The sequence below is a fragment of the Ochotona curzoniae genome, unplaced genomic scaffold (assembly GCF_017591425.1).
Source record: "Ochotona curzoniae isolate NIBS_2020 unplaced genomic scaffold, NIBS_Ocur_1.0 contig_2321, whole genome shotgun sequence".
Classification (NCBI taxonomy): domain Eukaryota; kingdom Metazoa; phylum Chordata; class Mammalia; order Lagomorpha; family Ochotonidae; genus Ochotona; species Ochotona curzoniae.
This window is the reverse complement of record NW_024465421.1, coordinates 12,292,216-12,317,397: the sequence shown is the minus strand read 5'-3', so window position 1 is coordinate 12,317,397 and position 25,182 is coordinate 12,292,216. Positions and strand designations below refer to the sequence as shown.

Genomic DNA, 25,182 nt, shown 5'->3' with positions numbered 1-25,182 from the left:
AGCCTGCCCCTGCCCCTGGCAACCCAAGGACTTACAGCCAAGAAGAGGAGGCCAGTTGTGGTCCATGGTCTCGTTCTGTGATGCCTTCCTTCCGCAGCAAGAACCTGGGCTGGAAGTGTCAGAGGCCAGAACCCCTGTCTCCCCACAGAGAGGCCAGCAGTGACCAGCCAGCTCCACGGCAAGGGTGTACCCCTCTCCAGGATCGTGGGGCTGGCACAGGAGGAAGCAACTGTGCTCTCCCCAGCTGCTGCCGTATGGCTGTCCTGGTAGTCACCCACTGCCCTCCCAGTGCCAGTCGCTCTGGGCCTGAGAGGAGCACATGGCACGCCCTGAGGTCCATGCACCAGGTTCAGGCTCCCTTACCCTCCCCTCCTCTCCTCTCTCTTTCCCTCAAGGAACAGCATCAGGTGTGGGCACAATCTTCATTCTGGAAAATAAAAGTAGAAAACTCCAAGTCAACCCCTGTTCTTTATAAGCTCCAGGGGCTACTCTCTCTTTTTGAAATTTTATTTTATTTTACTTGAAAGTCAGAGTTATGGGGGTGAGGAATAGGGAGAGAGGAAGAGAGAGAGAGAGAAAGAGAGAGATTGTCTATCCACTGATTCACTCCCCAAATGGCCACAATAACCACAGCTGGGCAGGTCCAAAACTGGGAGGCAGGACATTCTGGGTCTGCCACACAGTGCAGGAGCTAAGGCCTTGGGCCATCCTCTACTGCTTTCTCAAGCCACAGGCAGGGAGCTGGCCTGGAAGTAACAGCAGCCGGGACTAGAACCAGTGTCCATATGGGATGCCAGTGCTGTAGAGGGTTAGTTTACTATGCCACTGCATCCGCCTTTCTTCTGACTCTCGAAGCTCCTTTCAGGTTTTCCCTGAAGCCGCCTTTAGGCCGCCAATACGGGGGGGGGGGGGGGGGGCATTCAACTGGATCCACCTGCCCTGCCCAGAGTCCAAGGGTGCCAGTGGCCTGACTCCTAGGTATGCCAGCTGCCAGGCTGCTCTTTAGCCTGATTCTCAGACAGACAACACAGATCATGCATGCAATATTTGGGACACACTACAGTAACAAATCATTTGTAATGATTTTCTGAAATTCACAATCATTTCTATTTGCATTTAAGTTGAGAGAACGAGTGAGCAATCGCTCTCATCTGCTACCTCATTCCTCAAATACTCACAGCGGGCCCTTGCTGAGGCTGAAGCCGGGGGTCCAGAACTCAACCCAGATCTCCCCTGAGGGTGGCAGGAACCCAACCACCTGAGCCACCCCCTGCTGCCTCCCAGGGGTAGCAGGAAAGCCACAGGGCAAGCCCAGGCACTCCAACAGGGCAAGCGCTTCAATCACTGCACCAAGCACCCACTCCTGTTCTTCACGGCCAAACAGCAACTCTGAAGCTGCTACTGAAGAACGGGGTCTAGCAGGTGCAGATCTGCCTGCCAGCTCCAGGTGACAAAGGACCTCTGGGTTTAGCACACAACCTCTGAGGCCTAGCCCTCCTGGCCCAATACCGTGGGATTCTTTAGTCTGCAAGGTGAACGAGCCAGCCTATCGCCAGGTGCCCGTGGTAGTGGAGACATTGATGCCAAGGGCAGCTTTGCCAGGTGCAAGCAGTGAGGGCCTGGAGGAAGCCACGGTCCCCTCCAGTGCAGAGCCAGGTTCTTCAGCAGACTGGAGCCCCGGCTGTGAGGCTCTGCGTGGTTACCATGCTGCCGGCTGTGCCCGTGGCTTTTAATGGGAGCAGCTGTCACCACACTGCCTGTTACCATCCGCTGGCAGTAAACAATGGCTGCATTGCATCAAGTGTTTGCCACATGCCAGGCACCCAGCCAGGTGTGATTTCGTCCTGTGCTCATAACCACTGAGAAACGCTACCAGCCCATTTTGCAGATAAGCAAATTAAGGTTCAGAGAGGTGAAGTGAGGCACCCAAGGTCACCTGTCTAGTAAGTGACAATGCAGAGGCTTCTGTCACTAGAGGGAAAGAGGACATGGTGGCAAAGGGGGTAGTTTTGCTCCCTGACTCTGCCCAGCCACTCAGTTAGCCTTTACCTGCCGACATCCAGTTATGGAGAAAAATTAATCTGCATTTCTAAGTCATTCAGAGCATGTTGTCTGTTACAGTCTTATCCAAAAAGAGCAAAATTCACATCATCCTGCAAAGTTTTTCTAAAAAGAGGGTTGGGGAGTAAAAGCCACAATCTTTACAAGACACCCTAGGACCTGGGTCCCCCAACCTTTCCCCTTGACCAGGCCGAAGGTGCTTGTTGCCTGTGCTCCCTAACGCTGCCTCCCACCCAGACGAGTCCTCCCTCGCTCTCCTAGCCAGCAGGAGCCTCGCCCAAGCACTCACCGACCAAGGAAGAAAGGAAACTTAACGCCTTGCATTTCACCATATCTATTCAGATCAGATCACTTACAAAAAATCGTCTGCAAAGTCCCGTCTGATAAATAACACCCCTCCGACTTATGAGCTTTGTTCAGTGAAATGGGAGAATCGCGTCTTCGTAGGACAGCCCGCCCACAGTTGCTGGGAGGTCACCGTTCCCGCAGTCGCGTCCTCAGTAGTTCACGCCCCGCATGGTGGCCACGGTGGCGGCGAGGCGGCGCGGCAGGCCCTTGCTGGCCTGCCTGTAGTCCTCAGGCTTGCTCTTCAGCAGTGTCAGGATGTTCTGCAGGGTGCGGGAGGGTTGCAGGCCCAGGGCGTCCATCACATTGATCAGGTAGTCTGTGGGTGGGGCAGGGGGATGGGGAGGAGAAGGACGTGGTGGCATCAGGCGGGATGGAACCACGGAGGCCACCCCCACCCCAAGGAACAGAGGAGACCTTCGCACACAGACGAGGTCCCTCGGCAGGTGGCCTGTACTCGGGGGTTTTCCAACAGGGTCACACAAGGCTGAGAGCTTGGCCTGAGTGCGAAAATTTTAAGAAAGCTAGTGTCCATCACCTCTACTTATATAATACACACACACACACACACACATGCACACACAGACAAGAGCTGCCTTGGGATGAAGAACAGACCAGCTGGTGCCAGGACACAGGGTCAGGATGGGAGGGTCTCCTGTGTCACATGCCAGTAGCACACCCACACTTAGAGCACCACAGCTGAGCAGTGCAGCCAGCAGTGATGGGAGGGTTGGGCAGGGTAAGAAGGCATGACCCTGAGATTGAGGGCAGCCTTCACACCATGGCCTCACAGGGCAACGGTTCTGGCCTTCCACTACTCAAGTAGCAAGGACGGGGGACGAGGCACCTGCCTTCTGGGAGAGCCTGGCATTGCCTAAGGTGATGGGTACAGGGCTTGGTTTAGTGCCTGGCATGCCTGGTATGCAGCAGGAGCTTAATAAACGTTAGCTGGTAATTATTATACCAACGGAGCAAAAGCCAGGCAGATCCAGGCTGCGTGACTTGCGTCACTGAAGCCTTCCTCAATGCGCAGACTCCCCTGGGATGTTTTTTGAAATTCAGACGTCAGGGATGTTCACTGTGCATTCATTGAGTGAGACCATCTGGGGGGGGGGTGAGGAGCTGAGGTGGGCGGCCTGGACAGTCTGCTTTTCTAGCTAGTTCCACAGCCAACCTTTTATTTAGAGAGATAAGAATTCCTGCACGCTGAGGGGCAGCAGGGAGGACCCACCCTTTCTGAGCCACCGCCCACCCCCACATGGGGACGCACCCACGTCAGTGGCCAGCTGCTTGGTGGAGTGTGGGGTCAGCTCCGGGATCTGCAGGATGGCGTCACAGTAGGTCTGCATGGTGGCCCTGGCGATGGAGCCCAGCCAGTTATCAGCCATGTTGTCGAGCTCTGGCAAGTCATCTCCTGGAAGGGGAACAACAGGTCACCCGAAAAAGTTCCCACTGGGCAGCTCTGCCCAGGGCCTGCCAGGGGGCTCATGGTCTCAGTGGGAACAAAACCCAGGAAACGGAGGACTCTGTAGGTCAAAGGATGCTGCCTGAGCATTAAGGAGCATTCTGAGAAGGAAGTGATCAGGTGAGGCCAAGCAACATCAATCCCTGGAGGCTGGCAGGAGGGAGAGGACAGCCCCAAACATACAGGCAGAAGGTGAGCAGCTCTGGCACAGGGGGGTAGGAGAGGATGTCCCCCAGCCTCCATATGCATCATCTCCACACTGAGACTGGGGTTCAAGGCCATCCATCACTACCCATGAATGGTGCCTAAGCTCCCTGAGATGGCTGTGCACCTGTGAAGCAGAGATGGCTCTGACTTCCTGGGCGCTGTGGGAATCAGAGAAGGGGCTGAGTAGTTCACTCACCACCCAGGATGCCTGCGTCCCATGCCAGAGCCCCAGCTCCAGCTCCTGATCTCACACACACCCTGGGAAAGCAGCAGGGGCTGGCTCCAGGGACTGGGTCCCTCCACTTCTGTGGGCGGGTTTGACTGAGTCCCCAGCTCCCAACTGCCTCCTGGGCTGTCTGTGTGGATACAGGCGACTGAAGAGTACATCAGCAGACAAAGGGGGTGGGAGGGAGAGAGAGAATGTCTAATTCTCAAAACAGAAGGATGTCCACTCTCCCTGAGATCATCACAGGTCTGCCACCACCCATCTTCATAGGAGCTGCCCACGCCCGCCCCTCAGCCAGGCCCACCACGGATGGCCAAGCCTCCTCCACGCCAATAGCATGTTCTTCCTTGACCCACACTCACAGCCCCACAGCGACCATTGCTGTCTTCAAGGGATTCCCGCCACCACTGCCCCGGGCCAGGCACGGGTGACCTCATTCAGGACAGGACAAGGTCAGGGACAAGGTCAAAGTTCTGCTGTAGATGACTCTGCTGTAACTCACTGCGTGTGACACACAGACCTAGGATACCTGGAAAATTTCTATTTCCTCATAGGAAACACACACACGTAAAGTTTTTTTTTTTTTTTAAACCTCCTTCTATCTAGAAAAAGTCATTCAGGAAGAGTGCTGGACCAGCAGCTAGACAGCACCAGACCCTATGGAATTATAGTATAAAATTCAAAATTAAAAAAAAAAAGCTTATGTGTAGGTTAAATCGAGTACCTCAATTAGACTGCTCAGTTCTTCTTTTACTCAATTTTTCTTTTTTGCTCTGTGAAAGCCTAAAATAAAGGCATGGGGTTATCTGCACCCTAGATGGTTCTGTGGAGTCCTCAGGTGTCTGGCAGCTCGTCTCGTGTCTCTCAGAGCTTGGGGACCAGGATGGGCACTGGCCACTACAGGCCGCCTGGGGGGCCCCCTCTCACCCACAGGAAAGCATCACTCTCATCCCATCTGCCTTCTTCTGATTTGAATTGCACTTCAGTTATTAGGAATTGTGGTTGTCTTGCTCTCTTTGTATTTGCATTTGCTCAGGAAGCCTTTCAGCAACCACTGACCTGTCACCCGGGGATATAATTTCACCTTCCGTGTGGCGATGCCTCTGAACCGCTTAGCCTTTTATAAGCCAAGTGTTGACGTGTTTGCTTTGCTCAGCCTTGCCGTGGGAGACCTATCAGGCCCCATATTAGGAGTCAAGATGAGTTTGGCTCGGCAAGTATGGAGTCCCTGTTCATCTCGGTGAGGCCCAGAGAATGAGAGCAAGGACACATGTCTGCCTTGGCTCTTAAGAGATCCAGGAGTTTCCAGCAGCAGGGAGCAAGTGACAGCCAGAGGCAACTAGACAGGAAATGCCACCTCAAGATGGAACAGCTTCTGTTTGTCCTAACAAGGAAAACTGTTTTTTCAGGAGGTGTCACTTTATATGGCCCGGGGACCTCTAAGCAGGGAGCAGAGGGGAGAAGGTGCTGGCTGGGACCCTGCCCTGGGAGCTCACTCCCATTGCCACCAACGGCTGAGGCCCTGGGCCCTCAGGATCACTGCCTCGCTGGCACAGGGACACTGTGGTTTCCTGCAGGCATCTGCTCCCAGATGGTGAAACAGTCAGGCCAGCTCCAGCTGGAAGTGTGTTGGTCACAAGTGGCTCAGAAGGGAGCAAGGTAAAAGGTGGAGAGTCTCCTTTTATTTTGACCACAATTTCAGTGCGTGTCTGGAGTGGTACGTGTGCAGTGTGTGGAACGGTACAGGTGTGAAATGTGTGCACCCATCTTATGCCCACTGCCCTTGGGATGGCGGGTGCGGCGCCCGGGGCCTCTCTCTCTCTCTCACCTTGTTCGGGGGGAAACGGCAGCTTTCCGGCATGCAGTGCCAGCTCCAAGGCGGAGTCCTCCTGCGTGACGAAAGGCTCGAGGTTCAGGGGCAGAGACATGATGTACTGCCCGATCTGAAACAGAAGAAGGCACTGATACACACCAGCCACTACTCCGTGCGGCACATCTCTGTGCAGGCACAAAACAGGGATGCTGGGCCAGCCCAGGCATTGTCTTTCCAGCAGGTATGATAATGCTGGTTAAGACAACACCTGGGGTTGGAGGGGTAAAAAATATACTAGGGTGCATCAAGAGTCCACTCATGGAAAAACTAGGCAAGGGTGTCAGCATTATTTTGCACCAAAATAAACTTAATTCCATTTCCTATAACCTTTCTGAAGTCAGGTAAGTTGTCACATGCCTCCTTCGAGTGAAAGACTATACTAAGCAATGAAGGAAAAAGAAAGAAAGAAAGAAAAAACCCACTGGTGTAATTTCTTGTTAACTCTCAGGATGTCTGGTTGGACGAAAATGAAGCTAATAACTTTTGGCAGCACCGTTTGGCTGTGGGATGTTCAGCCAGACCACAGCCGGAGGGATAGGCACGGAAAGCAGCCGGCGTACTGGCAGAGTGGCTCCTGGGGAAGTGGCTGCTGTTTCTTGGCCCCCGCTGCCTCTTCCTGCCCTCTCACAGATGCGACCTAGACCACGCACGTCTCACCTGGCCGACGCGAGCATACACCATCCTCGTTTGCGGTGTGTCTCCAGCAGATGTTCCTCTTACAAGCTCTGCTCGTCAGCCTACGGGACGGTGCTGCAGACCACTGAAGAAGCTCACAGCGGCAGGAAGCCCACCGACCCACCGCCGTGACTCGCCCAGCCTCCCTCGCTTCTCCACGCCTCGCTGTTGTCAACCTTACCTCTCAACTCCCTCCCAGCAACACCATGTTCTAAATCAATCTAGGTAGAGATATGAATTATATTTTCTTTTTTCAAAGATTTATTTATTTTTATCTGAAAGGCAGATTCATAGAGAGAGAAGGAGAGAGACAGAGAGATCTTCCATCCACTGATTCATTCCCCAAATAACTATAGTAGCCGGAGCTGGGTAGATTCAAAGCCAGGAGCCTGGAGCTCCCTTCCTCCAGGTCCTCCACATGGGTGCAGCAGCCTAAGCACTTACAGCATCTTTCTCCATTATCCCAGGCACACCAGCAGGGAGCTAGATCAGAGGTGGAGCAGGGGACACTTGAACTGGCACTAGTATTGGATACCATACCACAGGCAGAGGTCTAACTCACTATGCCACAACAATGGCCCCAAAGCATATTCTCTTGATTTGAAAAATAAGCCCATTCCCATTGGTTGTAAAGAGCAGCCTACATCCTAAGAGTTTCACTCCGGACACTCCTTCTCAGGGCAACATTTCCTTGTAAGCTCCCTTTGCAGCTACTGCCATGCAGTCACTCAGGACCCGGTTCTCAGGCAAAGGCATAAGCAAGGCATTACCTTGAATCCCCTCCCTGGGAGAGGTGAGCGGGCAGCGCATGCGCACACTGACATTGAAGAGTGCTGAGCTGGGCTGCAGGGAGGAAGGGAAGCGAAAGCCACGAGATGCCCTGGGTGACCCAGTGCCCAGGGCAGGGGCCTGAGAAGGCATGAGGAATCCATGTGGCCCTGCTCCCCTGCAGGGCTTCCTGCATTTTCCTTGACTTGGAAGCTGCCCACGACTTCCCCTACAGGACAAGTCTGCTGCCATGAAGCTAAGCATGAAAACTCTCAGCACAGGGCCTGGCACACAGTATAGCTTGCTCGTTCAAAGTTGGATGAGTTTGATCTCAAAACCACGTAAATGCTGTGCTTCTAAAAAACAAAGTCAGAGACAGGCCACCTGCTTCCTGACTTCCCAGGTTGGAGTGTCCCATTGGACTCCTGACATCGAGGCCCATAAGCACTGGCTATCTCTCGCCTCAGTAGAGATGGGAACGGGTGAGAATGAGGCAGGGTGTGATGCCATCGCCTGCCTCTGTGACACTCCCTTAGCCTCCAGGACCCAGGTGTGACTGCCCACAGCAGTCACCCACCAGTGCCAACGTGATAATGAATCCGTAACCTACAAGGGCCAAGATCAGAACTCATGTTGGGGGAGCATCTGGCACAGCAGTACACAGAGTCTGAATTTCCTGGCTCCCCTCCCAATGCCAGCTTCCTGCTAATGTGCACACTGGGAGGGAGGCTGCAGGTGACGATGGCACAGACAGCACAGTGCACAGGCTCCTGCAGCCCACGTGAGGGACCCCGACTGCATTCTAGGCTCCTGACTTAAACCTGGGCCAGCCCCCGCTGTCATAAGCGTTTGAGGAGTGAATCAGCAGATGGAAAGTAGCTCTGTTTCTCTCCCTCTGTGCCTTTCAAACAAATTTTTAAAATATATAATAATAATAATAATAAAAGAAAGAATTAAAAATGTCAAAAGCTTTGAAACCTCAGGATGAGGTCTGAGATTCTATGGTCCACCCTGGACCATAGCGCAGCAGCCAGAAGCACTTACGTTGCTGATGTACTCGAGAGGCGTGAGGCTGAAGGAGGGCAGCTCGTCCGTCAGGGATTCTCCAATGCCGGCCGTGTTCCAGCTCTGGGGGAGGAAGGAGAGGATGTGATGATGCCACAGTCCCTGGGCAGGTGCCAGGCGAAAGGGCCTGGAGAACGCGGCCTCCCCAGAGACATCGCTCGGGGCCAAGGCTGCCCTTCGGAACCACCCCATCCAGAAGCCAGGGGTTCCTTCTCTCTCGGCCTTCTGAAATTCCCAGCCGGGGGGAAAGGAAGGATTCTTTTTCTCTGTGTTCTTACAGATCCCTGAATGAGCAACTCTGCTTTTTCATCTGAACCTTGGCATAGGGCCCAGTCCCTTCGTGTATCTCACTGACAGTGAAATGAGACAGACACCTTTCGGTGTGAGCTTCTGCATGGAATGAGGACCTCCTGGAAGAAGTGGCCTGCACAGACAGCCTCACTCCCCCTTCCCTCCCGGGGTGGGGGACTTCAACACTCAGAGTCCTCCATGGGAAGCCCATGTGACCTGTTTCCACAGGGGGAACCTCCCTCACCAACACCACTGTCCTGCATTTCAAAGGTGCTGCTTGCTCCCTTCTCAATCCGCTTCTCAGGCCCCACTCACCCACCCAGCAGCCGCAGTCCCTCTGCCCTCCTCGTGACCCCTCTCTGACCAGGAGAACCTCAGCAGAACCTACGTGTGTTTCCTGGAGTTCAAGTGCCCTTCAGCCTTCCTGGCATTCCGTACGGAGTTTCCAGCACACACATGTTTACACACTTCAGCCCAGGGCCCTCAAAAGAGCCTGGGAAAGGCCCTTTCTGGCTGCACTTGGGAAGTGACTTTTGTGGCCACCTGCTGCCTGCTCCAGTTGCTTGATCCTTTAAGTTGCATTCCGGGACTTGTCCGCCCCTGGGCTCCCTGCCCGGGGCAGGGGTGGAGGGTGGGTAGAGGCTGCCCAGTGCCACGCCATGCCATGCCCTTTCAGTTTTCTAGACTCCTTTTGGATGCTATAGAGAATCCTCGCTCCTGTGAATCCATCCTACCTGGTCCCCAGCTAACTGGCCATCCACTGGGAAGGAACACTCCAACCAGCCTTGCTAACCTGGATGTACCCAGGATGCATGTTGTCTCCTGCTTGGCTTTGCAGAGACAGAGAAATGTGAGCTACCCAGCCTGCATCCCCCCACACCAACCATCATGTCCTCTGTCCTATGCCCTTGCATGCACACACATGCATGCGCGCACACACACACACACACACACACGCGCAGGCTTCCGCTTCCAGAGTTCTCAGCGTCAGATGTCACATTTTAGTCAGGAGAAGTTTGGACAGCAAGAAGAGGGGCTGGTCATGGATGCATGAAATCAGACTTGGGGAAGGCAGAGCTCTGAACATCAACCTAGAAAAAGGCTTTCTTGTCCACAAAGGCTATAAGGCGAGAAGGGAAATCTGATGTTCAAAACAGACAGAGAGGACAAGTCAATGAGTTGCAAATCGCAGGATGCTGGTCCAAACTGTCAGAATACATGACAACACTTCCAAGATGACTGAGTACGGGAACACTGACCGAGCAGGTACAGGAATTTATTTTTCCTTGGAGGTCTGAGCACGGTGCCGGGGTGATAGTTTTAACCCAGAAGTGAGGGTCATGGGGCAGGACAGAAGCAAGGATTATAGGACAGAAAGGGCAGAGAGAAGTATCTCCACTGCCCAGCCTGTGGACAAGCACCATGGTAGGCTGGCAGCCCTGGGAGAGGCCTCGGAGAGGAGGCGAGACTCCAGGGAGCAGGCAGTGGGGACGATGGACAGACAGGGCCACCTCCAGTCAGGAGCAGCTACAAAACCAGACGACTGGGAAACAACCAAGAAGACTTTTGAGTTGCTGGAAAGGCATTGAAAATGTCCTTCCACTGGGCTTATCTCTCCATCTGTCACCACATAAGATCGGCAAGTGTCAAGAACTCATTTTGAAATGGAATGTAGTGTTGTTGGCTTAGCGTCTTATGTTATAAAAGGACAATACAGTTTACCAGCAAATGTCAAAAACAAATATTTCATGAGCCGGGTTGAATTTCCAAACCCCTCAGGCCCGAGTGTTTGCCCTGGCTTTGTAAGCCTGTGGGCTCCCACACCACCACTGCCACCCCTTGGGCTGCTCCACTCCCAAGGACTCGCGCTGTGGCCGGGAGACTGAAGGAGAAAAGGAGATCCCAGGGACACAGAGTTAAGACCTCACTGTGGGGCCCGGCGCCATGGCCTAGCCATTCAGCCTTTAGCGAGTGTACAACTAGGGTAAAACAATGCCCAATTGGATGCACACCAAATGCTTACACTGTTTATTTCTAGATAAGAAGTTTTAAAAGGATCTCTTGCATTTTTTTCTTTGTATTGATTTGACTGAATTTTTGAAAATGAGTCAGTTCAATGTTTTAAAAAAATTTTTTTAAAAAATCAATTAAATCATTTCTCTTTAAACAAATGAAAATCACAGCAAGGAAGAAAATGACCCCTTAAAAGCACCCACCCTGGGGCTGGGGCTGTGCTCAGCTCTGTCCCATCGGAAATCTCCCCTGAATCTCACCAACAACACCGTGCGGGATGAGGAGGCGGTGGCTGACCACACACCTGCCACAGCTGTCAGTCGCCCACGTGACCTCACGCCTCCCCCTTCCTCTCGATGCAGAAATGTACAACCTGCATGGGGCAGCTCTCGTCACATTCTGCCCACAGAGACCATAGCGAATGGGAAGCTCCCAGTTTCAGGAGGCAGAAAGACCCTCCAACTCATTTACAGAAGGGGGTTCTGAGACTCAAAGAGGGGAGGAGACTTGGTCAGGGTCACCCAGTGGCCCTTGACCCCCAGACTACTGGGCTTTGGGGGGTTGGGAGGAACAATGGAAAGCAAAGGGTCTCTTGGTTGCTAAAGGCCCATCACTCAGACTGTCTCCCAAAGAAGACTTTACCCCCAGATTGGAATCCAAGTCAACCTGAGTCATCAGGAAGATCAATGAACCAGGAGGCTGTCCTGCCTGGTAATGCAGTGACATGCAGGCTGGGGGGTTGGGGGCGGTGAGGGGGTGGATAGACAGAGCAAGTCTTCAAAAGAATCTGGACAACCAGGAAAGAGAAGAGGGTGTGAGGCAGCCAGACACAAAAGGTAGCAAGGGCAGAAGCCGCCAAGGCCGCCTCGGAAACACGTGACCACATCTCAAGTCAACCGGCTCTGGCCCGGCAAAAGGCCTCAGTCTCAACCTGCTCTCCTGCCAGCCCGCCCCGAGCAGCGGCGTGTAGTCGGCCTTACCTCCCCCGCCGGGGAGGCGCAGTTAACGCTGCTCCACACAGGGAAGGTTGGCCAAGCGACGTTAATAATCCTAAGAAACAGCCCATAAATAAAACATCTGATTAACTGCAATTAAGATAAGAGATGTGCACTGAACTGCCTCTTTCCAGCCCAGGGGAGTTGAGGTGGAAAGCCCTCAGAGCTGGAACACGCTGCAGGAGGAGGCATCCCCCACCCCAGGGGGCTTTGGGGGTGGGAGTGGGGCGTCACAGGGGCGGCCGCGTCATGGGAGGGGAAGCGGGCAGGGGAGACTCACGTCCATCTTGGGAATGAGAAGCAGCTGCTGTTTGATGCGCAGGAACACAGAGTCGAAGGCCAGCTGGTGGGCCTGCTGGTTGAGCCGGGTCAGGGCGGTGCGGGGCGCAGCCAGCAGGTTGTGATTACTGGACCCTTTTTCCTAAGGCGAGAGAACCCAAAAGACAGTGTGTGAGGCCCTGAATGCAACTAAGGGCTCAGCGGGGTCAGCATTCTAAAAACTCCTGGAGGGAGAACAGGGAGGCCTCCAAGATGCTCAGGTGCAGTTAGACAGGCTCTGGCCCCAGAACCACTGAGTCACAGTCCACCCACCCTGGAACTCGGACTCTTTCTTCCTTTTTTTCTTTTAAGATTTATTTATTCTTATTGGAGAGGCAGATTTACAGAAAGGAGACACACAGAGAAATCTTCCATTTGCTGGTTCACTCCCTAAACAGTCACAACAGCTAGAGCTGAGCTGATCTAAAGCCAGGAGCCAGGGGTCTCCTCTGGGTCTCCCATGTGGGTGCAGGGTCTCCCAAGACTTTGTGCCATTCTCTACTGCTTTCCCAGGCCCCAAGTAGGGAGCTGGATGGGAAGTGGAGCAGCCAGGACATGAACCAGCACCCGTATGGGAAGCTGGTGCTTATCGGTTGGAGGGTTAGCCAACTGAGCCTTGGCACCAGCCCCTGGACCCCATGTTTTCACTTTGTCACCAAGTCTCTGATGTTCGAGGTTGGCAGTTTAGAAATGAACCCTGAGAGCGCCCCTCAGGAACAGAGCAGGAGGGGAGCATGAGAAGCTTCAGGGTAACCCAGAGTGATGGGCAGAGCCCCAACTGCCAGGAGGCAGTGGGTGAGCTCCGTCGGCTGATGGTCAGAGTTCGCCCGGCCCTGTGTGCAGTCCCAAGGAATGCCAAACGGCCTGAGAAAAACCCAGAGATGGAAAATGGACCCTTCGCCTTGCGATTATAAATGAACTGATTAGCACAGACATAAATCAGATCAGCAATAAAGATAAACAGAGTTGCTTTAACCTAATCATGAAGGCATGGATGAACGGCTCCCGGTGGTGTGTTTGTCAAGTTCAAAAGTGGCCAGTGGGAGGGCCAAGGTGCAGGCAGTAGGTGAGGCCCTGGAGGACGGTGCTGGACACTCAGACCACGCAGGCCCCTCCTGCGATTCATCCTGTGACATTTGCGGTGCTGGGACAATGGCGTTTCCTCTGCCCTTCACTCACACAATGAGGATCAAACCAGACAAGGTGGGGTCAGAGTGCTCTGCAGAGGGTGCCCACCTCAATCCCATCACCCAGGGCCATTTCCCAGGAGGTATAAAGTTCATACCATCTGTTGTGAAGTTCAGTTTCTTGAACCCTAGAAGTCCAAAGCTCAAAGTCAAAGTTTTCTGGAAGTCAAACTAAGACTTTAACACGAACAACCTAGGAAGGAGGCTAGATACGCAAGTCCTCCTGTTTCCCTGTAAGCATCCTGCCCTAGGGTGTGCTCCTGGCATCTCTAACCAGGTCCTTTTCCCCTGGGGAAAGCGAGGGACTTCTCTGCAGCCTGCCTGGGGTCTCCTTTCATGGCTCCCACCTCCAGGCAGTCTGCGTCTGCCTCCATCTCCGTTGGTAACAGGGGATGATCCAGCCCCACCTGTGCCGGTGACGGCAAGCTCCCTGGCCGCAGTTCTGAAGCCCTATTTGCCAACCCGGCTTACATCAGGGATAAAGACCCACCCAGCTGACTTCTACATACGTATGTCTGTGGGTTTCAGTCCAGTTTAGCTGGTTAGCTCCTTAAAATCCCAACATGGGGACCAGTGTTGTGTCATGAGTTAAGCTATTGCCTGCAGTTGAAGCCCCTGGTTCCTGGCTTCGGTCTGGATCCAGCCTATTGGTTGTAGCCATCTGGGAGTAAATCAGCAGATGGAACTTCTCTTTTTCTCTTTCTCTTTCTGTAGCTCTGCCTTTCAAATAAATAAAATAAATACTAAAAAAAAAAAATTAAAGCAAATAAACAAACACATGTCCCAACATAAATCAGACAGAAAAGAGGTGGCGCTGGGTGCCACAGCCCAGGGCCCACAGCCAGAGCCAGAATCCTGGGTCCCAGAGAGGGTGTGACGAGGGAAAGGTGTTCTTTCGCAAGCAATGAGCATGCCACCCGTCTCGCCTCCTACCTTAAGGGTATAAAGTATTTCCATTAGGCTGGCATATTCGGCAGGGCTCTCCTTCTGGAGGTAGTTATACTCTTGCCAGGGGTTCTTGGCAGAGCTCTTCTTGTCTGTCAAGATGCTTTCCTGAAAGACGGCCAGGCTCCGAGGGCTGTAGGAGTCAGAGAGGTACTTGCCAGCCGTCGACAAAATCCTGTAAGCAAAGTGATGACCATGGCGCCCTGAGCTGTTTGGCAGGAACTTCCTGTTGGGAGCAGTCGCAAACAGCTCCTTTAAGGAAGCCCAGGGCAGCCTCAGGAGGGAGATGGGATTAAGATCCTGCAGCCTTTAAGGAGGTGAAGATGTTCTTCACCATGCACGAGGGGGCTAGACCCGGATACCCACAGAAGCCACATGGTTTTCTTTTCCACATCATCTAATGCCAACAGAACATGCCATCTTCCTCATGTGACGGGCAGCTCACACCAGGGCAGTCTCAGTTTCCCACCCCTTGGAGATGGTGTCCTGTCTAAAGCAACCTAGAGGGGCATTGGGGTGTGGCACAGGTCCATGCCGTGGTGAGCCACAGGCACCACCGTCACCCAGAGTGTCGGGCAAGACAGTGGACTTGCTGGTTGGGACAGCTGTTCCCTGTGGGCCTCCATTCATAGACTCACCTGTCCTCCATGCCGGGCTAGTACAGTGGACTTTTATGATTTAGGGGATAAGGAGAGATCCATCTTTGTTCAGACAGACGGTTGCCTAGTTGAGGCTCCCCAGGGTAGCTGGCTGCCAGGACAGCCGGGGACCTTGAATCTCCGCCTCTAAGCCAAGATTTCAGCTTGGCTTCCCCTGGCTCTGCTTCTCTGCTTTTATATGCTTGAAGTGTAGAGATATTTCCACAAATGAACTTCAAAAAGTTCATGGAAAATTTAATTAAAGCTAAGTTAATGTTGGTGCCAAAAAAAAAGTCTGAACAATTTTTTTCATAATACACATTTCTATGAACTCTCTGCAGATCCTGGGACAGCCAATATGGCTACTTCCCTGACCTCTTTGCCATGATTTCTTACGAAGACATTGCTCTAGACACAGGAGACTTTGGGTGGCACACACTCAGATCCTCAGAGTTGGCCGAGCAACACGTGAACTTGCAAAAACACCCTGGGGAGAGGACCCTCCTCCCAAATCACCACCAACACAGGTAGCCACCTGCCTCGGCCAGCAGGGTCAAGTTGGTTTGTCCTGTTACTTAAACCTACAAGTAGCTTGGGTTGGGCCTTTTGTCTGTTGTACAATGGCCTGCCATGGCCCTATTGTCCTGTACTGACCTGTTGTCTGTCTTCCTCCTTCCAGTTTCCCTTTGTGGGACTTCCTCAAGGTTAATAGAATGAACTTTCCAAAAGGCAAATCTGATTTTGTCTGTTTCCCAAAGATTCTTCAGTTCCTGAAGATCAAAATAAAACCGTCCAGGCAGGGTACCCAGGGCTCTTGTTGCCAGGCCCTTCTATCTATCTGCTCACCCATCCCTCCGTCCCCCAACACCTGCCTTTATCCATTCCTCCTCTGTGCACCTGGGGAAATCCTACTCTTTCTTCTGGGATTCACTGGTTCCCAGGCCTTTAGTTGTAACACAGTGAGTTAAGCTGCCACCTGCATGCAGGAACCCCATATCAGAGTACCATTCTAGTCCTGGCTGTTCTGCTTCCGGTTTGATTCCTTGCTAATGCACCTGGGAAAACAGTGGAAGATAGACCAAGTGCTTGGGCCCCTGCCATCCATGTGGGAGCCTGGATGGAGCTCTGGGCTCCTGACTTTGGCCTGGACTGGCCCTGGTCCCAGCTGTTGTGGCCATGTGAGAAGTAAAACAGTACATAGAAAAAAATCTCTGTCTCTCTCTCTCTCTCCCCCATTCCCTCCTTTCTTAATCTGCCTTTCAAATTAGCTAATTATAAGAAAGGGTTGGCTCCCACGGCTTTTCCTCTGCTTTTTCCTAGTGCACCACATAGGTACTCGGTCTTCTTTCCCATCAGCCTCTTGCCTCTGCTATGTGGAACTCACACACTGTCTCATTCCTCTCCCACTGGACAGTCATGTCCAGTCGTGTTCTTTATCCTAGCATCTCCAGCTCCCAGCACAGTGCCCATGTACGGCAGGCACTCAGTAACCCTGGAATGAATGATAGGTGACCAGAGTTTGGTGGCCAGAAAGTTGGAAGCCAAGGAAAGTCTGTTCTCCTTTGCAGGGTTACTGCAGCAGGTGTGTCAGGTTCAGGGTCAGGTGGCCCAGGAGGGAATGACCTTACAGCAGCCAAGGTGAAGACAAGCAGGTATGTCAGGAATGCTTTAGATAATGAAGACTGCAGTTTAAATGTCAGAATAAATGTGACTCTGACCTCAAAGAAACAAACAGCATCTTCTTCCTATCCCGCACTTGATCCACTAGATGACCTGGTCCTTGGCGTCCACTGTTTAATTTCCTGGTATTGACCAGAGTTGTGAACTAAACCTTTATGAAATGAATACTTGATTTCATTATCAAAAGGACATTCTCACATCATTGAGAAATGACGTTTGTCCGCCAAATAATGATCTAGGCTGAGTTTGGGGATATCAGATTCTTAAACACAATCCTTACCCTCATGAAGCTCAGAGATGAAGGTAGGGGGTAGTCCAAGAGGTGCCAACTTGCTCATTGCTGTGCCAGCAGAACCAGTAGCTGCACCCGCAGGAGGGGGCATCGCAAGTCATCGCATGCCTCAATGCAGTTCCTCTTCCTGCCAAGTCATCCCCCACTCCCTAGTCATGGAAACTTGTACATTTATACTGCATTCCCAAACTCTGACTGCCTGACCGAATTACTGCACTAACATTTTTGATGACTCCTAGACTTACAATGAGATGACATTCCATAAACCCACCACGCACTGAAATGTGTTAAGTCAAAATGCACTGAATCCACCTAACCTACTCATCATCCCACTCAGCCCGAAGCAGAGATGAGACCCAGAGCTACAGCCCAGCAACACGAAACAGCACTGCATGTCACTAGCTTGGGAAAAAACAACAATCAAAATCCAAGATCCAAAACCCAGTTTCTACTGGATTCATGTGGCTTTTGTCCGACTGGAAGATCAGAAGGCATAGGTCAAACCTTTAAGTGAGCAGGGTTCACCTGAAACATTGGTCCAAAAGTGGGGTCAGGAAAAGGAACCATGCCCTTCTCCCTGCGTCTCCCCAAGATGAGGCAGAGGACAATCCCTCAGGTGACTTCAGCTTTGCTTTCCTGAACCCTAAACTCACAAGAAGATCTCCTTGTACAGAAAAAAAAAAAAAAATGTTGACTTTAAGAGCCAGATAGGCTGAGTCTGGCATGGTAGCATAGTGGCTAAATCCTCACCTTGCATGCACCAGGATGCCATAGGGATGCTGGTTAATATTCTGGCTGCTCCACTTCCCTTCCAGCTCCCTGCTTGTGGTTTGGGAAAGCAGTAAAGGATGACCCAAAGCCTTGGGACCTTACACCTACATGGGAGACCCAGAAGAAGCTCCTGGCTTTAGATCAGCTCAGTTCTGGCCATTATGGTCATTTGGAGAGTGAACCAGCTGATGGAAGATCTTTCTCTCTTCTTTCCTTCTTTCTGTAAATCTGACTTTCCAATAAAAATAAATAAATAAATCTTTTAAAAAAAATAAAAATGGAGCCCAACAGGCAACATCATCCCAGCACCAAGACAGCCTGGAGAGTTTAGTGCCATTGCCTGTGCTAACTGTGGGGAGTGGTCCCCAGCAGCAGTCCGGATTCTGCAGGGGAGCTTGATAAGATATGAGATAAGATAAGCTTTACAGGCAGCTGTCACACATGTGCCAGTTGCCTCCTGGCTGGGAACACAGATGGGTGGCGATTCTCCCTCCCCAGGGAACAGGCTTCCAGGATGATGTCGCCTGTTACAGAGGCTACACACCCAAGCTGCTCATGTCTTGGACCAAAGTCCAGGCCAGACTCTCAGCCTCTCTGTGCTGGTGCAGGTGGAAAACTTCATCTTTCCTCCACTGTGTCCCCACGCAGCTTCTGAACCAGCTCCCTCCTAACTCCCTGGGCTGTCAAATCCATTAATGGATGAAGGGAAAAATGGACTTCTGGATGTGGCAGGATGTCTGACCCAAACCCACATGGTTGAGGGCAGACACCACTCGGTGATGTCCTCACACACTGGATGACGTGGGCCACATCAAGGTGCAAATTGCCATCTCTCAAACACAGCTACAGCAGCAAATCTTTCTTTCCTTCTTTCTTCTTTTTTTTTTTTAATCTGAACTGCTATTTCCTATGCAAATCCACACCTCAAGCCTCTCTGTAAAAATGGGAAGAGAAACACCTGTCTCTTCAGCCCTAGGAGGATTAGTGCTCAATTCACACCGAGTCCTTGCATGCCAGAGAGCAACGAATGCTGTAGGGCAGGACACTGTTAGCAATGTCTTTTCTAGGAAGAAGATGGGTTCTAAATCAAGCAGATTTTCAGCTCTCATTTTGTACACTGTTCTGATTTTACAATGAACAGCTACTTGAAGAAAATAAAGGGGCAGGAATCTGGATTGGTGGTTAAGGCACACGTTAAGATGCCTGCATCCTATACTGGAATACCTAGATTCTGTATGCAGCTCCACTAACTCATCCTGGCTTCTTGCTAATGTGTACACTGCAAGGCGGCAGGGATTGGATGGAGTAACTGGATCCATGCCCTCCACAGGGGAGGCCAGCATGGAGTTTGAGGCTCCAGGCCTCAGCCTGGCCCTGCCCTGGCTGTTGGGGACATTTGGGGAATGAATCCATAGACAGAAAGTTCACTCTGTCTCATTCTGTCCCCCTTGCCTCTTGAACCAAAATACAGGCATAAGTAAGTGAAAAATAAGCAGCTGCATGCATGCATGCCCTTCTGTTAGATGTGTAAATGCTACATTTCAAGTCCTGGGGGTCTTTGTGAGTACCCCTCAACCTCAGACTCCTCTCCACACGAGCATGCGTGTGTGCACAAGTGGGATGCTGGTACCATTGCTTTGTTTACAATATTTACACAAAGTCCCTCCCTTGCCGGTGGTGCTCTGTGCTGTGCTAGACTCAGGAACAGTGATAGCTGCTCCCACCTGCCCCGTGGCAAGATCTTCCCATGAGGAAAACCACACACACACACACACACACACACAATCCAGCTAGGGGAGGTAGGCTATGGGCTGAAGACCAAAGGAAGGCAGACGTCGCCAGCAGGAAGGGCCACCATGGAGTGCAGGCTCCAGCAACACGCCAGTTCCCACCTGCTCCTGCTGGGTCCCATTCATCCTTTCGCTTCACACCACACCCCAAGATACTGCACTTCCACACACCTCCCGGCCAGCCAGCCGCCAGCCCTGCTGAGATCCAGTGAAGGATCAGGACTGGGGAAGGAGCCACCTCCCAGAGAAAGAAGGCCTGTCAGTCTCAGGTCAAAGGGGACACGAAAGACTTTTTGTAGGTCGGACCCCGGAAACTCTCCTTTGACACACACGGCCAGCCGCAGCCGCAGAGGATATCGCTGGAGAATCCGCAAGGCAGGCCTGTCTGGGTCAAAGTTGATGCTGTGTGCTGACCCTGAGGGCCGGAGCGATGCCTGTGACACCATTTCTATGGGGAAATTTATTTTAAGTCCCAATAACTGACTTGCAAACACACAGCAGGAACCCAGCCCATTTGTAATTCAGAAACAAGATGTACTGTTTCCTGGTTTAGACTGAAACTTCTCTATGCAACCCAAATCGTGTACTAGGTAGGCCAGAGCTTTGCCCTTTATAGATGCCCAATAAATGTTTAATGATGACAATAATGACACCTTGTATCTAGGGTACAGACAGTTCTTGGGGCCCTGTGGCTTCCCGCTTTGCCCACACACTCCCCCCTGCTGTGCCGGGGCCTGGAGACACTTTGTCCCCAGCAGGAGCCCAGGGACTGGCCTGTGGAGGACAAGGGCTCCTCCTCTCTTACCTGTTTGCTAGCTGCTGCTCGAAGTCCCCACACTGCCGCAGCAGCTCTCCACAGGTGGCGATTATTCTAAACAAAACAGAAAGCACTTCAAGTAGCAGGCAGTACCAACATTTACAGGACAAACACATAGGCTCATTCATAAAAAATTCTAACTATTTGCTCCTTTTGGCGATGCTAGGTTCTGGGAAAGTGGTTAGTACCTGCAATGGTTCCTTTGTAGAAGGTAGACTCCTGACCTCTCTGCGGAATTGTAGGGCTGGCTAACTGTGGCCTCCAATAAGTTCTAGTTTCCAAAATACTGGGTGCTATCTTTAAAAAACGGAGGGGTAGATTGGGGATCAGAAAAACTTTGTGTCTAAAATTTTAAGTCAAACGTTGCAAATGTTCGCTAGCTGCCTGCTGTTTGCAGTGTCTGTCCAACCAGTTTGATACCAGTCTTTCCCTCTGTTCACACCAAAGGCAGATGGAGGTTAATCCACTTGTTTCTCAGAGCACCATATCTATATTTAATAATCCTTTAATTGTCAAGCAAATTTTATGCCAGGCTCTGAATTCCAGCTCCTGAGTCCTTCAACGCCAAATTCATAATGTCGGGACAAATCCAAGGATTAAAAACATCTCAGGTCTGGTTAACTTTTAACTTTTCTCTCATCACCAGGGTATCTAGGCATTCCATCATACGAAAGCTTTTATGAGAAGGAAAAAATATTCCACTTGCTTCAGGTGCAACTGGACAAACTTGTATGCAATGTTTTCCAAGAATAAATGCTGGTACAGCTGAGATAGATAGCGGCACAGGTCACAAGGGAAACCCCACAGTCTGGACAGGACAACAAGTTGTGAAGATCACCCAAGTGCCTTCTGCTGCACCCTTGCCTGTTCCTCTCCAGGCCTAGTAGTAGTGCCTCACCATTGGGTGCCACTGTCCTTAGAGCCAACAGGGGGGCATTTTCTCCAACGTCAGCTCTGAGTTATTTTAGGCCTCTGCAAAAACCTTTGGCTAGGGCTAGTGCTATGGCATAGTAGGATAAGCCTCTGACTTCAGTGCTGGCATCCTGTATGGGCAGCTGGTTTGAGTCCCAGCTGCTCTACTTCTGACCCAACTCCTTGTCAATAGCCTGGGAAAGCAGCAAAAACATGGCCCAACTCTTCAAGTCCCTGAACCCACTTGAGAGACTTGGAAGAAGCTCCAGGCTCCTGGCTTTTGACTGGCCCAACTCTGCCTCCAATTCTGGCTTCTTGCTGGCACAGGCCCTGTGATGGGCCAGGTCATGGCTCAAGTACTCGGCTTTCTGCCACCCATGGGGGAGACTCCGATGCAGTCCTGGTTGCCTGACTCAGGTCTGACCCAGATCCAGCTGTCGCAGGCGTGTGAAGAGTTTGCCAGACAACAGAAGACCTCTGTCTTTTTCTCTCCACCTTTCTTTTTTTTTTTTAAAGATTTATTTTTATTATTATTTTATTGGAAAGGCGGATATACAGAGAGGAGAGACAGAGAGGAAGACCTTCCGTCCGATGATTCATTCCCCAAGTGAGCGCAACGGCCGATACTATGCCGATCCGAAGCCAGGAGCCTCTTCCGGGTCTCCCACGCGGGTGCAGAGTCCCAAGGCTTTGGGCCGTCCTCGACTGCTTTCCCAGGCCACAGGCAGGGAGCTGGAAGGGAAGCTGGGCCGGTGGGATTAGAACCGGCGCCCATATGGGATCCCGGGCGTGCAAGGCGAGGACCTTAACCACTGTGCCACCGCGCCGGGCCCTCTCTCCACCTTTCTAACAAAGTAAAAATTAACAAATTTTATGCTTGCTCCCCCAGACACACACTCATACTGTAATGCCAGCTTCACCTGATGGAGTTCTGGAAGGCCGTCCAATCTTCCTGAAAAAGGGCGTTGGGGGGCGCGTCGTCCAGCTTGCACTTCTTCCGTATGGACTGGAGAGCACTGGTGAAATCAGACACATACCTGCAGGCAAGGGGAGAGCGACAAGGTGAACTGTCACTGCCTGCTTGCGCTCAAAACACCGGGAACCATGCAGCCTGCACAGCCTGCCGACGGCTGGACAACACCTTTGGGCGCAGGAGACTGGGGGAGAGGTGCTCCCACAGAAGGCTGAGACAACACTCCACCCACGGACGAGCTTCCCCGTGAGGCCAGACCATCTCAGAGGCCCAACACGGCAGCATAGAGACATGCTCAAGATCCGGAGGACGGGAGGGAGTGGACAGCCCCAGGCTGTCCCAGGTGACCCACCATGGGGGAAGATGCTGGCACACTCCTCCACCCCAAACGAAGAAACAAGTGCACTTCTGCAGAAGCAGATTCGGAGAACTGTTGGAAAACATCACGGAGCCACCGTAGAAAGCAGACGTGACCTTAGGAGCAGGTGGGTGAGGGTCGGAGGAGGGAGGACACAAGACATGCTGCCGATGCCCAGGACTTGGCAGCATCCTGATGGACAGAATGGAGACCCAACAGCCAGGGCAGAGAGATTCAAGTTTCGTGGTTGGCAAGAGCACAGGAACCCAGAAGTGGACACAAAACCTCCAGACCCTGCCGTGGAGCCGCTGCGGTCTGCTCCTTCACAGTACGCAACACACAACACCAAGCGTGCGTCTGCGTAAAGCTTAGCACTGCTGCAGGCTCTACCGTCTGTGAGAACAGGCACTCTGTCCCTGGAGCTCCGACTTAGAGCCCCAGGAACCAGCACAGCACTGGGCATGAGGCGTCCAGGAAGCAGCTCCTGGGGACTCCAAGACTGGCACTGCAGCTGCGGGCAAGGCCCTCAGTGCCAGGGCCTCGGCTTCCTCATCTTTAATACAAATGTGGGGGTAGAAAGGGCAGGCAGCATCTTGTCTCGGTGATTAAGATGCTGGTGAAGATGCCTGCATCCCACACCACAGGTCCTGCCTTTAACTCCAGCTCCTGAATTCCGTTTCCTGTTCAAGCAGACACTAGGAGAACAGTGATGATGGCTCAAGTAGCTGGGCTCCTGCTGCCCACGCAGGGGGACCTGGACTGAGCTCCCAGCTCCTGACCAAAACCTAGGCCAGTGCCGGCTGCCACAGCACCTGCAGCATGAATCACAGATGGGAGTATTCACTTGGCATTCTTTTCCTTGTCTCTCAAATAAAAATTGTAAAATGGATTTAATAATGCTTCTCTATTGCCTGACGGCACCGTTGTGAAGTTAAATAAATGGCAGAGTAGGGCAAAATAAAGCAACAGAAAAAAGTTGACATGCACTGGTGTTATTTTTAAGGATGTAAACTTCTTGGAACGTGAGTGCGTACGTGCATGTGTTCAGGAGGGTGTGGTGAGGACGGGGACCAGAAGGCCCCGTGAGAACAGGGTGCATCATGGGACGCCTTTCCCTTGCTCCTCCCTAAGCCACCAGCTCCTAGACAGCAAAGTGTGAAAAGCTAGCTGCTATGGCGGCCCCGACAGCAGACACTCTGCTACACCACACCATGAAGCCCCTTACCTGTTATCCCCACGTTGGCAGCAGAGTAAAGGGGACCACACTTTCAGTTCCACCCCTTCCCCTTGCCTTCCGTAGCACACTTCCTCAAGCCCTCCTCGTCACTCATCAATGTCCCACTCGAACTCTGCTCAAGGCAGCTTCACACTGTTCTGCCTGAAAACTGTCCTAAACACGAGCTACCTTGGTAACTTCCAAACCTTCCCTTCCAGAGAAGGTGACCCAATTCATCAGCACCGTCTGAACTACGCTAACTGAGGAACAGACCTTTAAAAGCCCCAGCCCTCATTTCTCACGGCGGAAGGGCAGGAGGTTAATATCTAAAGCTAATGAGAACAGGTGTCTGACCTAGCAGCTGAAGCATCCACACACCATATCCAAGTTCCTTGATTCAAGTCCTGCCTCCACTGCTAAGGGCTCTAGCAGGTGGGTCCCCGCCAGCAACTGTGAGAGACCTAGATTGAGGCCGTGGCTCTCATCTGGCCCAGACCCTGGCCCCGGCCACTGCAGGCATCAGAAAGTGAATCAACAGATGGCAGCTCTCTGTCCTTCTCCCTCTAAGAAAGGAATAAAAAGTAATTTTTTCAAATGTGCTTGGATAAAAAAAAAAAGTTGATCAACAGAAAGTCTTTACGTTTGAAGCAGCAAATCAGAAAATTAAAAGCAAAATGTTCAAACCTGACCAAAAAAAAATGTCCTTCAGAGAAAAACTAAAGATGCACAGGAATGGAAGGACATGCTCTTTTTAATGTCTTTTTGCAGTGCAGTAGGTAAAGCCACTGCCTGCAGAACCAGCATCCCTTTTGGGTACTGGTTCATGTCTGACTGTTCCACTTCCCCATCCAGCTCCCTAACACCATGCCTCAGAAAACGGCATCCCTGCCACCCACGCAGGAGGCCCAGACAGAGCAGCTGGCTTCTGGCTTCAGCCTGGCTTGGTGCTGGCTTTTATGGCCATTTGGGTGGTGAGCCAGCAGATGAAAGAGTCTCATTTTCTCTCTCCTGTTTCTCTGTAATTCTGCCTTTCAAATAAATCAATTTCTAAAAGCATTATTTATGTTATTTTTGTAACACAATATCTAGATCTCAAAGCCAAAATTCTTCCCATTCACGAAATCCCGGTTGGTGACAGGGCGAGAAAGAGGCAAAGCTTCTTATGGTTAAACTTGCTGCTGATGCTCCCCTTCCTACAGGGATAGACATGGGTTCTTGGGACCACACCCTTGTCCCTGTACGGGGCACAGGCGGGGCACAGGCTGGGCACAGGTGGCAGCCCCTCTGATCTGCAGCAGAGC

General features: G+C 52.0%; 1 protein-coding gene across 2 annotated transcripts in view; it reads right to left on the bottom strand.

The window, feature by feature from the left end:
- Window positions 1-2,379: 2,379 nt before the first annotated feature.
- COG7 (component of oligomeric golgi complex 7) overlaps window positions 2,380-25,182 on the bottom strand; it is a 48,019-nt gene continuing 25,216 nt past the window's right edge. For both annotated transcript variants that reach the window (XM_040973203.1, XM_040973204.1), the window contains exons 10-17: window positions 22,255-22,371; window positions 20,411-20,476; window positions 14,423-14,609; window positions 12,265-12,405; window positions 8,665-8,748; window positions 6,133-6,247; window positions 3,677-3,820; window positions 2,380-2,725 (exon numbers count right to left, since the gene is read on the bottom strand). In XM_040973203.1, the coding sequence (XP_040829137.1) occupies window positions 2,559-2,725; window positions 3,677-3,820; window positions 6,133-6,247; window positions 8,665-8,748; window positions 12,265-12,405; window positions 14,423-14,609; window positions 20,411-20,476; window positions 22,255-22,371 (1,021 nt within the window). In that variant the 3' untranslated portion in view covers window positions 2,380-2,558. The remainder of the gene's footprint in view (window positions 2,726-3,676; window positions 3,821-6,132; window positions 6,248-8,664; window positions 8,749-12,264; window positions 12,406-14,422; window positions 14,610-20,410; window positions 20,477-22,254; window positions 22,372-25,182) is intronic.